The following is a 15841-nucleotide window of genomic DNA, read 5'->3' on the forward strand; positions in this document are numbered from 1 at the left end:
AATCACAAGTGGGTTATAACTAGTGTGTTTTATGTCATAGATCAAAACGTGAAAGTATTTAGAGGCTTTGTTAACCACAGACCTTATTTCAGGCGATTTAGCAAAAACCCATTCAAAAAACCCATAGACTTTACGGCGTTGGAACCGGAAGTCCTAAAATGCTAGCTCGCTTCTGGGTTTTTACAAAAATGCGTCATCCCTGGGGCACTCTATACAGTGGCTATAGGAGTGATGGTAACGTTGACTTCTCTCTCTTCTGACTGCCGTTGTCAATCTCGCTCTCTTTTTTTCCGTCTTTTTGAAAGAAGTGAAAACACTGTTGTTGAGTTTTTCTTTTGCTATTTGAGAAAATGGGGATACAAAAAAATATTTAATGTATTCTCTCATTCACCACCATAGAATTGTACCCAACTATGACGACTTCCGCTTCGCGAAACACGGATATGTGAAAAGGGTCTATTGTAAATTTTTTTCCATACTATGGAAGTCAGTGGGGTCCATCAACTGTTTGGTTACCCGTATTCTTCAAAATATCTTCTTTTGTGTTCAACAGAAGAAAGAAATTCATACAGGTTTGGAACAACTTGAGGGTGAGTAAAAGATGTCATAATTTTCATTTTTGGGTGAACTATCCCTTTAACTACTACTTTTCCCCTTTTTTATTATACAAATGTGTAATTAAACATGTATACATTATAAAACTGCTCCAAAATTAGCTATGCACAATAGTGTTTCGAAATGTAATGAAAGATGTGTTCGATTTGAAGCGGCACTGCGTAGACCGATCATTGTGACATTGAAGTACCGCGAGAGCGATTCAAAAGCATACCGCCTCGTTTACTGAAATCACGTGACTTTAGCAGTTTGGTACACGCTCTGAATCACTGGTTTGAAGCAAACAATTCGCAAAGCTTTCGAAGCTCCACAAAGCAAGTCGAAGGAGAAATGTGATGGTGCATTACAATTTGGCCAAAAGAAATTTTCTCTAAATAAACATGCATTCCATCGAGAGCACCTGTGATACCTTGAAAGGTTGCCTACGTAGACAGCTACGGCGGCCGTCTGGCCGACACAAGTCAAAGATGTCGTCGTCTGAGACGGCAGCGAGTACGTTAGCCAGTCAAGCAATGAGGTTTCTTCTTACTTCTAACAAAGAATGGTCTCTGCTTCTAATAAACCAGATGACTACTACTGCTTCTTATTCGTGAGTTTTCAACGTAGTGACGATGCAAACTCCCTCTAAAAACACCAATGATTTAGAAGAACAACATAGTGACGAAATGCACTCTGTAGAGTAGTTTGTCCAATTAGGGCTGCTGTAGAAACATGCCGGCGCATAATGGCAAATTGATTTGGAGGGGGTACCTGCGGTGCATGAGATAAAAATGGCTCATTCTAAGGTAATAAAAATATAACGGTTCATTATGTAAGGTCTTTATACACCACTGAAAACATAGTTATGTGTATTATATTGCATTTCTGTCAATAGATCCTCCCAAATTTTACACATTGCACCTTTAATGCCTTGCCCCATAGACTTCCTTAGTGCATTACTGTAAACATGATTTTTGTTTGCTTTTACATGAAATGCTGATTAAATTATGTTTATCCTGTAAGCTTTATTTAACCTGGAAAATTCCTTAAATGAACAGCTAAAATGCATCAAGATGTTGTGAAGTTTTTGTCGCAATAATAGAAAAGAGAAGATGATAAAAATGCAGATTGTACTCAACACTCGACCCACCGTGTGCATAGATCAGAGACACTATCATTCTCAATCTTTATATTAGAAATGCAGTAAAATGTTGGCATTCTTGAATCCCATTCTCTTTATGAAAAATTCAGCAGGAAGTTGAAATATATGAAGACAGAGGTAAATGTATTAAAATACGACATTTGAAGGGAAGTTTCTGGATTCACACAGAGTTTTCTATCAGGCTTTTCTGTCAGAGCCTCAGGGACAAAAGATGAAGTATCTAAATAGTTAAAATAAGAGGATTATCCCAATGAGTTCTCTGAAGATCTGCCACTATATTAGGTTACATGGTGCAAACTGATAATGTCTACATTATATATCTATCTACCTAAATATATATCTCTCTATTTTGCTGTAAATATATATAACATATATGCTTGAGCATGTTGTAGTTTTAGGAGAGTTTGCCATTTAACCTTCTCCTTGTGCGTCTCACACGAGGCATTGTGCTCAGCTGCACAAAACACACACACGCACACACACACACACACACACACACACACACACACACACACACACACACACACACACACACACACACACACTCAGGTGCTCACATTGTTCACATGGTCTGTCTAGGTAGTGCAGTTGTAAAGGGGAATTTATCATGTCTCACTGATCAATGTGTGTGTGTAGATCTCCAGGGATAGTGTGCCCTGGCATTGCTTGTCATTTGTGCTCGAATTGAATGCAAAAATAAATTTACTAATATACGCTCTTCGTAAATGTAACATTGTCTTTGTTTTTCTCTCGCTAGAAATTAATATCGCACACAAAACCATGTATCTATGCAGAAATATTTACACATTAAAGGAATAGCTCTCCAAAATTTTTTTTTTTTTATTTTTTCATTATTTTGTCATAGTTTTCTCACCCTCATGTCGTTTCAAATGTATATGCTGTTATATATTTTTTTTTATGTGGAACACAAAAGAAACTTCCTACAGTGCTTTTCTACATGACAGTTCATAGCAGGGTTGCAAAATTCCGGGAATTTTCAAAGTTCTTTCCATTTGAATTAGCGGGAATATATGGGAATTAACAAGAATTAATGGGAATAAACTGGAAATTGTAGGTTAACCTATAAGAGGGAACTTAAATGTAGTTGAAAAGAACATCTTACAGCATAATCTTTGTTAAAACAAATAGATTTAATGCAAATTCGGTTGAATTTCTAACCTGCGCATTCCTTAATCACATGCACACAGCACATATGGAATATGTTTATTTTATTCAACATTCAAGTTTATTTGTTGTTCAATGAAAGAATCGATTAAAGTTCTACTCATGAAAACATGTAATTTTTAATATTTAATAATAATATTTGCATGCATGTCTGCTTGTAACCAAGCAAAATGTTTATATTTATGTTTGTATATGATACAGTTACCCCAATTTTCCATTTAATTCCCTTTAATTCCCATAAATTTGGAATATTTCTAAATTTCCCCAGCTTAACTTCCGATGGAAAGTTTCCGTAAATTTACTATAAATTTTCTGCCTCATTGCAACCCTAGTTCATCACATATAGTTTTCAGTGACCTTGGCTCTTAAAAGTCTATATGATTGTATTCAGTGCTCTGAAGCCAAATGATAGATTTCTATGTGATAGAAAACCAAATAGCTCTTCAACCAAATATGCAGGTTGGATAACAGTGTTTATAAAATATATAAAAACATATAATAAGAAAGAAATTACAATTTATAATAAATTTATTCAAAAACATATATAATATACAGCTTTTATATAATTTCATATATATAATTTTATTATATTTTTATTTTTATTAATTAACAATGTTATTTAATTTTAATATAATGAAACCATTTTTTATTATTAACATTTTTTTTTACAAATATATATTTTTTGTTATAATTTTTTTGAAATATTTTCTTTTGTATTTCACGGAAGACAGTCATACAGTTTGGAATGACATGAGAGTGAGTAAATGATGACAGAATTTTCATTTTTGGTTGAACTATCCCTTTATGAATCAAGAGTTTAACAGCTAAACTATTGTCATGAAACAAAACGAGGAAAAGATTCAAGTTTTTCCGTGCAGGATAAAAAGATTCCTACTGCCTTTCTCTCTCTTCGAAACAGCATCTCCAATCTCAGCTAAATCTCCAATCTCTCCAGCTTTCACACATTCACTCGTTTGTTTTTCGCTCATTCACTCGCTCATTCTCTCCGTATGGCACTTGCATTGTTCTGCATTTTAGAAGCTCCAGTATCTCCAGGAACGAAACATGAAATTCGAGTATCAAAAAGGTCATAGTAAAGGTTCATATCTCTGACTCCCTTCGGTATGACCTTTGGTCCGTGCAGCGAGGGGTCTGCAGTCGGTCGAAATCATGTCGAGGGGTTCTCTCTGGGCTGAGGCTCCTCGCTCGCTCTGGCTTTATCCTTTCTGGACTGTCGTCCTCCTCCTCTTCGTGGCTCAGGATCGCCAGCTCGTTCTCGTAGCAGAAGTTGGCGCTGGGCACCACCAGGTACTTGTTTTCCATCATGTCCTTGGCACTGCAGCGAGGGGTGGACGGCACCTCGTAGGTCTTGTGGAAGTGTGAGTAATCGACCTTGTATTGGTTCTTTTCCTCGAACAGTACTGGCTCGAATCGATGCCCCCAGAGGATCTCGCTGGCCAGGTAGGAGCTTCGCGCCTGTGCTGTCATGGCCGTGGCCTCCACCATGCCCTCCAAGATGACCACGATCTCAAAATCCGCCGTTTCGAGGTCCTGCTTAGCGATGCCGAACAGAGGGCTCTCCTGGTCGATTTGATGCAGGATGGTGATTGGCGAGACAAGGAAGATGCGGTCCAGTCCTTTGTCGAAACCGACATTTATGTCCAGCTGGTCGAGCGGGATGAACTCGCCTTCGGCCGTAACCCGCGGCTTGATGAGCTGCGCTCGGACGTGCGCCTCAACGATGTGACTCTTACGCAAGTTCCCCACCCGCCACATCAAGCACAGTTTCCCGTCACGCATGGCGATGACGGCGTTATGCGAGAACAACAGAGTCTGGGCTCGCTTCTTGGGACGTGCCATTTTGGCCATGATTGCTCCAATCATGAAGCAGTCGATGATGCTGCCCACGATGGACTGGAAGACCACGAGAAACACTGCGAGAGGACATTCTTCCGTCACGCAGCGGAACCCATAACCAATGGTCGTTTGCGTCTCGATGGAGAACAGGAACGCTGCGATGAAACCGTTCACCTGCAGCACGCACGGCGTGAAGTTGTCATCGCCCGCCGGGTTGTCCAGGTCACCGTGGAGAAGCGCAATAACCCAGAACGCCAAGCCGAACGCCAACCAGGAAACCACGAAGACGAACGTGAAAATGATCACCAGGTAGCGCCAGCGGATGTCAACGCAAGTGGTGAATATGTCCGCCAGGTAGCGCTGGGACTTCTCGTCCATGTTGGTGAACTGCACATTGCACTGTCCATTCTTCTTCACGAAGCGGTTGCGACTTTTCCGTCGAGTGTGGATTTTGCCGTTGCCATATCCATTCATCCCTCCGCCATGCATGGTTGTTAAACGCAGACCATCCTCCTCCGTCGACACGATACTATAGCGACCGATCCGACCCACGCTCATTCTCTTTAGCACTCCACCTTCCTCTTTTTCCAATCTGGAGTTCCCTCTCTTTTGGAGCGGTTTAGTAGTAGTACAAGTCCAGGGTGGTGGGTGGTTTAGTTGTAGTGATGTTGGGACAGATCCAATCAACAGTAGAAGCACTTCGGTTTCCTCAGACCCTTGGGAAAAAGAAACAGATCATCATGTTTATATCAGTTCATAAAACTGTAAGAATGGTGGCATTTGAGAGTGACTCTGCATATAAAAACATTCTTATATCAAAGTAATCGATTTAGCAGGTGTTTTTATGCAAAGCTATATGCAGTATTCATTATTATAGAAAATATACTGTTTATAATTATTAAAGAAACTACATTTTTTGCAGTTTATGAGTGTTTGCTATGTTGGTGTTATGTGGTTACTCCTGCAGAGTTCAGCTCCAACACCAATTAAACACACCTGAACCAGTAGAAGTAGTAGTAGTACAAGTAGGAGCTCTCAGACAATTCCCATCTTACAAGCTGTAATTACGAGCTGTAGGAAGACGTGAACGTGAAGTTGAAATTACGTAATTGCGGTAATTACGACATGGCGTGAATGCACCTTTACTAGACATAAGCTGCGTTTCCACCGCAGGATCTTTCCCCAGGAGCTAGGGACTTTGGGGTGGTACTCGGTGTGTTTTGACTGCAGGGACCAGGGTCTAAATGACGTTACGGGTAAAAATTTCCCCCTCAGAAAGTCCCTGCTCACGAGGTAGTACTTTTTCAAAGTTCAGGAACTTTCGGGGATGGGACTTGAGCACTGAACATGCTTTTTACTTCAACCATAATTTTTAAAAGTCTGTTGCGGTGCGTGCTGTAAGAGTTGTTTGCTATTTGAATCAGTGAGTTTCAGGCTTTATTAAGCATATATGCGGAGAACGAAATCCAGCGGGAGCTGGAAAGTCACACGCAGTCCTACGTCACTGGACTAATTTGCCTCATCTTCAAGGTACTTTAGACAGAGATGGAAATACAGACAGCAACAGGTCTGGGGGGAAAAAGTTCCTGGAACAAATTGTTCCGTGTAATTTTGGTGGAAAAGAAACTTTCATAGGTGTGTTAAGACAAGTTGGAGATAAAGTCTCCAGGACAGTGGCCCTCCAGGAACCAACTTTCTAGTTCCCGCTGGATTTCGTCCTTCGCATTTAAGCTTAATAAAGCCTGAACCTCGTTTTCGGTCCATCGGTCATAGTTTTTAAACTCCATAGTTGAATAGCAAACAACTCTTACTGCACACACTGCAACAAACTTTTAAAAATGGTTGTTGAAATAAAATGCTGCTTGGAGTCAACCAATCAGCATGTTCAACTCCCAAGTCCCACCCACCGAAAGTTCCTGAACTTTGAAATAGTACTACCTTCCAAGCATGGACTTTCTGAGGGGGGAAACTTCATTTACACCCTGGTCCCTGTGGTCGAAACACACCAAGGGTGTTTTGTTTCGGAACCTGGTGCTTGGTTCGTTTAGGCATGTGAACACAGCAATAGTGCTCGGACCCACACCAAAACAATCGCTCCGAGACCGCCTGAACGAGGTGGTCTTGGCCCGATTGCAAACGAACTCTGGAGCGGTTCGCTTGTGGTGTGAAAGAAATCCGACCCAACGGACCAAACACCCAAACAATATCATATCTCATAGAGGGAAATGTGTTAAATAAAATGCAGCAGTGTTCGATTCTGTGAGTGAGCACATTAGTTACTAGTTTAAAAAACCAAAGAGCACTTCATCATCTTAAAATGTTGTAATCGCGCTCATCCGTGCACGTCTGCAAGAACACTGTCCTGATGAAGCCTTGATTCCCGTTCTTGCTGCATTATAACATTCATATAGTGTTTCCATGTTTCTTGACACTGTTAGCCCATCAGCGCTGGGAGAGAGGGAGAGCTTGAAATAATATGAATGCAGTATATAATTTAACAGCGGGAATGACGGCTACATTCGTACAGTGTTTGCGCATGTCTCGACAGTACAAAAAAGTACTTGACAGTACTTGTCAATCATTTTAATGGATGACGCTGAGAAAACTCTGACCAATAACAGGCGGAGTAATATTCTATTATGTGAGATCACAATATAAAGCACAAGCTGATATGTAATTTTTTAATGCATAAATAAATGTGAGAACTGTGCATTTGTACTAGAAGATGCTAATTTTGCATTAATTTATAAAGTACAAACAAAAATGTATCACATTTAAATGCATAATTAATTTTACATTCTGGCATTTATGTGCTGTTGATTTCCGCTTCCGCATCAGCAAATGGGAATTCAAAAGAGAACACTTTTTTTTTCTTTTTTCTGAGTTTAATTTAAGTATGACAGAACTGTTGCAATTATTTATTTTGACAATATAGAAAGTTAAACATGTAGTGTTTACATTTTTGGTTAGCTTTTGAAACAGACAAACTCAGAATTGTTGTAGTACATTGATTATACATACAATTCAATGAAGGTTGAATAACCTTTGAACTACAGTATGTAGTTATCTGCATGTCTCATCCATGGAGATGCAACAATGGAGAACAAGCTATTGGGGGTTTTGAGAGCCAGAACTGACTAAACAAGTTGAAATTTAGCCATAGTGTGAGTTCCTTTATTAATATGCCTGCAGGTGAGGAATGATTAAAAAAAAAAAGGTCAAATTCACTCAGCATTCCATGATCTAATTCACTCATCTCAATTACAATTAAGTACAGATTAACTGTATTCAGTTGTGTTGTAGGCACAGTCCAGTACATTATAATCAGACTCATTTTTATGTTGAAATAATGAAGATTTCTGTGCCACCCCAGACTGGTTGCTGTCCCCTGCCTATCCTGGCTCCGCCACTGACCAATAAGGAGACAGTTGTACACTTGCATGACTTGCATAAACACATTTTGTTTCACTTTGAAGTATTGCCTTGTGAAAACAAACCGAACCAAGGAGAAAATGCAACATTGTAACAAATTTAGTCCCTGTTTGGGAACAATGCAAACGATCTACAGGTGTGAAAACACCCCGAGTACCACCCCAAAGCCCCTAGTTCTTGGGGAAAGTTCCTGCGGTGGAAACTCGGCTTTGGCAGATTGTCTTAAATGGAGCAATATAAGCAACTGAAATTTGAAAATTAAATTTTTTTATTGGACTAAACTTTTAATTTGCTGCATCAAATAAAATGTATGTATTTATATGTATAGTCAACTTCCTTTGCCATCCTGAGTTTGTTCCAGGTCTTTCTGCTTTCTTTGTGAAGAATTCATGCAATGCTGCCATAAAATGTGACTGAAAAGGAAATCTTTGGCCCATGCCTTCAAATGCTTTCTAGGTAGGAAGGTCACTAGGTTTTAGAGCTAAAATGTGCCAAAAAGAGTGTATTCACTTACTTACTTCAGTTTCACCTTGATACAGTATGTGACATTGGTGCGTGTTTTGTGTTTGGACAAGAAAATGTAATTGAGGCTGTTTTGTTTTGGGGTCATTTTAAGGGAATTGACAGTCAGATTGTTTTGCTAATATTTATGATATTAGCTTGGCATCGCACAGGCTGGATATTGTATGAAATGAGTGTGTCCAGGTTGAGGCAGGACGCTGGATTCATTTCAGGTTTCTCATGTATGTGTTTTTGTTCTCAGCTCCTACATTATTGATCAGAGCTCTGTTTTAAAGCTGCTTAACACAACAGAGATGTTCTGGCTATCAAATCGCACACACACACACACACACACACACACGGATAAACACAAAACCACAGATGTCCCTCAAGAGACTCGAATCTTACCCTCAGAAACATTTGCACCAAAGTAAAAATGACGTAAAAGGGGTGTTAACATTTTGGGAGTCTGTGCGAGAGCCCAGTGTGTGTTTGAGAGTGTTTGCGCACACATGCTTGAGTTTTAAACACATCATTCAGACACTCAGGAGACCTGTGTCTGTATGAGGCATTGGCCATGGGTGCCGTCCCACAATCCTCTAGAGGCGCTAAGTGGGTTGAAGGGGGGGAGGGCGATGAGTTAGCTGGGCATAGATAGAAAATTAACATAAGACGTGGAATAAATGAAGGTTATGAAGCAAAAAATAGGGGAGAGAGACAGAACTGATGTACGACAAAGACCAAGAAGGGAGGAAACCCTGTGGCCTGATATCTAAATATATACAGTCAGCGCTCAGAGAGGTTTCGTGCTTTATTTGTCTGGCCTGCTTCTGCGTATCATAGAGCGACGTCATTACTGTCACACTTACACTACTCGCTTGTATTTCACATTAATATCTGCTCTTCTGGAGAACACCACTGTTATTTTAGGATTATTTACTATAGTATCCATTTCATTTTGAATTAGCTTTTATTTTCAGTTTAATATCAGATTGTTTTAGTAATTTTATGTGCTTTTATCATTGTTATTATTTTTTTTTAAAGTTAAGTTTTTCATCTAATATTTAAGCTTTATGTCAAATAAACAAAAATGATTTAGTTAATAATAACAAAACCTGGGAAAACACAATATATACATTATGTCCATTTAATATTCAGGTTTGCCCCTGTGTTGTTTTAAATGAATATAATTTCTTATTACATAATTTCTTTACATTTTTCGGAAGAAACTGTGAGTGGTGTTTGCTTCAGTGTTATTTTTGTATTGTATAGTAATAGTATTATTGTATTTATTCATATTTTTAATTGCTGAGTTGTTTTTTCACATTTTCAGTTTTGCATTTCAATTTTGCATTTCAAATTTTAAGTGATTTTGTTGTGCACTTGTCATTTTTGTTCTTTTTTTTAATGTTTCTATTTAGCTTTATTTTTACTTCAATTTCAATTTTAGTCATTTAGTCATTCCTCCGTTTAAACTTATTTTATTTCAGTTGGGTGACAAGGCATCATTTCTAATTTTCATTAAGTTTGTTGAATTTTTTCATATATTTAATTTGTTTCAGCTTTATTTCAATTGCTGAAAACAATTTTAATAGTTTTAGTTTTAGCTAACAATAACAACACTGGAGAACACAATACATGCCCATTTGATATTCAATATCTCCAGATTTTCCACAGTGCTTTTTTAAATTTTCATAAGACTGAATATAATTCTTATTGTGTATTATATAATCTCTTTGCATTTTCTGGACATTTTCTGAACAAACTGTGTCTGGTGTTTACTTGTGCAAAAGCTTCCTTCATCATGCTAGGGTGTTGTGGGTGGTTGCCAGGGTGTTGCTATGCACTTTTAAAGTGTATTTTAGCATGTGATAGTTGGTTGTTGGGGGATATGGGTGGATGGTAGGTGGTTGCTAAAGTCGGGTGCAACACTGTATGATTAATAATAGTCCGTTACGACTGTACAATCATGATAAGCCATGTCACACTGTTGGATCTCTGTTGTAATCAATGTCAGACTGTACGGCAGTCAAGACACGTTAAAAACGGACGCACGCAAGATGTCTGGAGTTTTACATCATCAATCCGTGACACGTTTGGAACAGAAAAGAAATGGTGACTAGCAAACCAAAAACAATCTCTAGAGTTCATTTTGATCATGGCTTTTCTCGAAAACAGGAAACAAATGAAGACGTGTGTGTGGAGCAAGTGGTGGTTTGTTGTTGTCTGACTAACTGTGTCATCAGGTTCTGCGTTCCTATTGGTTTTTGTCATAGAAGTCACACTGCAGGACTGCGCCTCAAAACTCCTGACACTGACAGAATTTCACCTGAGGTCAAATTGAACCGCAATAGTCATTAATCAGCTATCGGCAAACATGGCAGACTTTTGGCCTAGGGTCAGAGGAATCTATTGGGATTCACAAAACTTGTCTCAGAAGGCCAAATCGTGGCCAAAGTCATAGTGTGAAATCAAAAGAGCCCTATGATAACTTGTTCTCTAGATAGTTAGATTAAGTCGATCTAGTTACTATGGTTAACTATGAAGAGAGTGCACTTTTTGCGATTTTTCTGTTCCTTTTCACTATTTTCACAACAAGGTCTGTTTGTGTTTAATGTGATACTTGATAACATCATTACATAATTACAGTGTCTCTGTGCTGTCTGCCTTCTACCTGAAAACATGACACCTGATCTGTGCACACACACTCATGCATTCATACACACACAGAAACACTGTAGTGTTGTCTTGTATCTGAGCTCTCACTGTCTTGCATCATTTCAAGGCCGTCATCAGCATCGGGCCTTTTACCACCGCTGTCTCAGGTGACAGAGTTTGAAAGAGAAAGCTTGTGAATGCTTTTGAGAAAAGACTAATCCTGCAACTAAATTGTAAAATTGGCAAGATGCAAATAGATCTAAATAAATAAACTACACTGAATAAAAACAATCCTTTTCATGCAATTAAATGCATTCACTGTAAAAAGGAAATGTGATATCTAAGTAAAGTAAAAGTTAAATAAGTTTTAATCAAGACAAAATATACAAAATTGCACCAGTGGAAGTGATTTTAAGGGGCAGATCAGGTAGAAATAGCTCTTTAACAACTGTTCCTCATGGATATTAAAGAAATGTAACAAATTGTGAAGTATTGTGCATGAACAAGAAGCCATCTTTTATCAAAAAGTTGTGACGTAAGGTGGTGTGTTGCCTGATTTTTGGGCTATGGCTCACCCTCAGGAGCTAGTTGACTTGTAAGGGAACGGTGAGTTCTAGGTTGTAGCAGCAGATTTGACCGGAGAATGTCATGATGTCTGTCCGTGAACCGAAGCGAACAGAATGTAGGGCATGGGAATGACAGAAGCAGGGGGGTTTTCATGTATAGTGTATGGAAATATTAAAAAAACTGAACTGTGAAGAATTGAAGTTTACAGTGTTTGTTATCAGAATATGCAGTGATATACAATATGCTTACTTACATATTGAATTATACACTGTAAAAAGCAAAGTTACTCAATAAAATCTGGGTAACAATTTGCACTCTGTTTGTTTGGGTAAAGTTCATCCCATATGTTGAGTAGATCTAATATTTGTCAATGTATTACAACTAATTACTCATAAAAAGTGAGTAAAATGAACTCTTGATTGTTAAAATAACTTTTAAATGTCATACATAACTGAACATTAAACATGTTTCCCTGTACTCAAAAATACATAAAATAACTTAATTTCAACATTTGCTCTCCTGATTCAGCATTATGTAAAGCATGCTTGGAACTAAAAATCCACTGCCCACTTTCAGTTAATGCTACAAAATTTAAACCTATTTAACCTATTTAAGTAGATTGGACACAATTAAATTAAGTAGAAACAAAATGTTCAGCAGTTGTTTTGCTTTACTGTAACAAGCAGCAGAAATTTTAAATATTGCAACTTATTTTTCATTTTTGTAACAAATTAATGTTACGTCAAGTCAAATATATAATTTAATACGACTAAAAGAACAAGGCTACACGGTCACAGATACTGTAATGTTGACAGTATTTCTAGTCACGACATAAACCAACGGTTTGTCACTCTCAAATTCTCTCTGACGGCTTTTAATCAGGTTACCATGTGGTCGATGAATTATTTAATAATTTGCAGTATTGAATTGCTTTTTTATCATCATCTGACTCTGATGGCAGGTGAGATTCTGTCCAGAAGTTGTAGATGAGAGGAATTACAGTTTCCTACAATGAACTTTGACCTTGCATATGTGGATTTGTTTGTATTTGACAGTGAACTGACCTGAACTTCATTTCCTACATTAGTCTCCAAATTTTAAGAATTTGACTTAATTTAAATGTGACAGTTTTCTTTTAACATCTTAACAGAGCTGTTCTTATGATATGGAGCATATCATGATTAATGACTCGTGTTCGCTGCTTGCGGCCTAGTTTTCGGCAGTATTCAATGCTAATCTGACGTTACCTGCTGTTTTCTTCATGCAGTTTCTGTGCCAAGCAGCAATATTGGTAACACATAAAGAAAACTGCATTATGCAATGCTTGACAGATCATTAGGTAATGTTAAAATTATAATCAGAAATTCTAAATTAATATTCAAGCATACATTGTTAAAAAGCCTTTGCCTCATGCATATTCATATTTGAACGTGAAACTTTTGCTCTGATTTTATATTAAACATATAGTTATTACATAAGTTATACATTTTTACTGTGCTATTTTAATAATGTATTATTAGAATTTTTGTATTTAATGGTACATGCATTCATTGGACAGTCACATACTCAGCTACAAACCAACAAAAAACCATAAGTCTCCTGCATGTGCAACGCAAATGCATCAAATAATGTATTATGCAGAGTAAAGCCCGTAGTCGGATTGTTTGTTTGTGTCCATGTGAAAGTGGTCAGTGATGCATTTCTACACATCTGGTTAAATTATTCATATGCATGTGGGTTTTACATTGTTTTGTTGGTCATCATCAGCTGTCTGATGGTGGTAAAATACTATAAAATACACTTTTAATAATAAAGGTTCCAAAATGGGGTTTTCACAGAGATGCCATAGAAGAACCATCTTTTTTTCTTAGTATATGAAGAACATTTTAAAATCTAAAGAACAATGGAAAGGTTCCATGGATGGATTTCAAAGGTTCTATATGGAACCATCAATGTCAATAAAGAACTTTTGTATCAGATGAATGAGTAGTTTATAGGCACCAGGGGTGAGAGGAGCTCTGACCTCTTCAGCAGGGTAACGGATGACATTAACATGACCGTCATGCTCTCACACACACACTTTCATCTGCACTCACACATCGTGTTCTTCTGCGAGCATCTTAGTTCCTGAACAGAAGCATGTGTGAGTCAGGGACTCTGAGACAAAAGAAGTGAGCTCAATCTGACAAAACTTCCCTTTGGGACGTCCTCATTTGGGAAAACGAATTAAATAGTGTCTGGGTTTGTTATTCAAAGCTTGAGGTCAGTTGTGATGTACTTCACTGTAGGAATCTCTGAATGTCAGGGAGATAATAAGAGTGGGGCTCATCAGAGATAAAGACAGTTTACAGGCTCATTCTGTCCATTCTTGCACTATTATAAGTACGGCTTATTTTTACTTTACTCAGATTCCTGTGCTCCAAAATATTCCTAAAGCATGCTCCGAAAAACACATATGCGTACTTAGTATGCATAACTTTCTGCTCAATATCAGGTCATTATAATCGGGTCAGTTAACGATGTTCTAATGAAGTTCAGTGACCGATTCTTCCCGGCACACGTTAAAACATTTATGCACTGTTAAATAATTATTTAGTGTTAATATTTCATATTATTATTATTATTAATATTGTATATAGAGATATCATTTTAATATTATTTATTGATTATTTCAAATTTACTTCCTATTTCATGTTTATACATGTATCTAAACAATTTTTTTACAGTACTTCAACTCTGTTATTTATTAGTTTTCTACTTATGCTCAGACCCGTCGTATTTGATGCAGTAATAAAGTCATAGACCCCAGCTGCTGTGCGGTCATTATGTTTAACCCTTTATGGACTTTCTCTGTTTATTTTTAGAGCATTGTTTTAATTTGCATTGACAGCAATGATGTAATATGCAATAAATGTGCATATTATTGAGATTCAAGCAGCTAAAAGTATATTGCATTCCAACACATGAGAAAACACTGGTAAAGTTTTAGACGGATGTTGCTTACCTTGCGTTTTGTAAGGGGTCCTCGCCCTCTGAGTGTGTGTGTGTGTGTGTGTGTGTGCACAAAGACAGGACAAGTGTGCTATAGCGTTGTGGTTGCGTTATCCAAACTGGAGCATTTGATGAGAGCTTGTGCAGCTCGTGATGGGGATCCAGAGCTCTGCCATCTCGACCTCACACACACGCATTGTCCATTTCAGATTCATATCCTATGTTCCACTTGTTCTTTCATTCTTCCCATTTAAAAAGCGCATATATTCCAAATCAGAAACAGAGAAACAGCCCAAAACACTCACTCCAACTGAATGACCCTCTAGTGAATGAGTTCTGACTGAATCACAGCATCAGTGAGCTTGTGATGGGCAGAAAGTCATGAAGAAATACTTCAGTTTGGAGAAGTGCATGTCCTCCTCCTCTCCTCCACTCCTGATGGATAAAACACTGTCCTCTTTTCTTTCTGTACTCAGATCTTTTTGTCCCCCCAAAACGAGGGAGGAATACGCCAGTTCTCTCTCATGCACCTGCTTAATTCATCTTCATCTGCCATCAGATCTATCAGTACTGCACTTTTCTCATCTCATCTCTGTCTGTCTCTCTCGTTCTCTCTCACCCCTCCCGCTCTTTTTCTCCCTCCCACGGCACAAGCGTTCCAGCGTTTTGTCACTTGATGCTCTGCTGTGGTCACACACACACACACACACACACACACACACACACAGAGAGAGAACCTCGCTAACTTTCTTCATCTTCCTCTATGAAAAGGTTTTTTATTTGCTTGTGTGTGTGAATGCAATTTCAGTGAGTGTCTGATCTTTTCCCACAGCACTCGTGACAGTTTCATGACGTCTGAGCACATTTTACCACCAAATTACAGGGCCATTACTG

General features: G+C 38.2%; 1 protein-coding gene across 1 annotated transcript; it reads right to left on the minus strand.

Moving 5' to 3' along the window:
* Positions 1 to 3549: 3549 nt before the first annotated feature.
* Positions 3550 to 15580, minus strand: kcnj12a (potassium inwardly rectifying channel subfamily J member 12a). Its single transcript, XM_048173842.1, has 2 exons — positions 14961 to 15580; positions 3550 to 5514 (listed from the first exon to the last, which is right to left on the minus strand). Exon 2 carries the CDS (start codon positions 5354 to 5356, stop codon positions 4043 to 4045), a length of 1314 nt encoding a protein of 437 aa, XP_048029799.1. The 5' UTR covers positions 5357 to 5514; positions 14961 to 15580; the 3' UTR covers positions 3550 to 4042.
* Positions 15581 to 15841: the final 261 nt, after the last annotated feature.

This window comes from Megalobrama amblycephala, linkage group LG22 (assembly GCF_018812025.1).
Source record: "Megalobrama amblycephala isolate DHTTF-2021 linkage group LG22, ASM1881202v1, whole genome shotgun sequence".
NCBI classification, from domain to species: Eukaryota; Metazoa; Chordata; class Actinopteri; order Cypriniformes; family Xenocyprididae; genus Megalobrama; species Megalobrama amblycephala.

What these genes read in the sequence shown, in the direction of transcription:
- kcnj12a (XM_048173842.1), bottom strand. Translation starts at nt 5,356, where the DNA reads ATGAGCGTGGGTCGGATCGGTCGCTATAGTATCGTGTCGACGGAGGAG.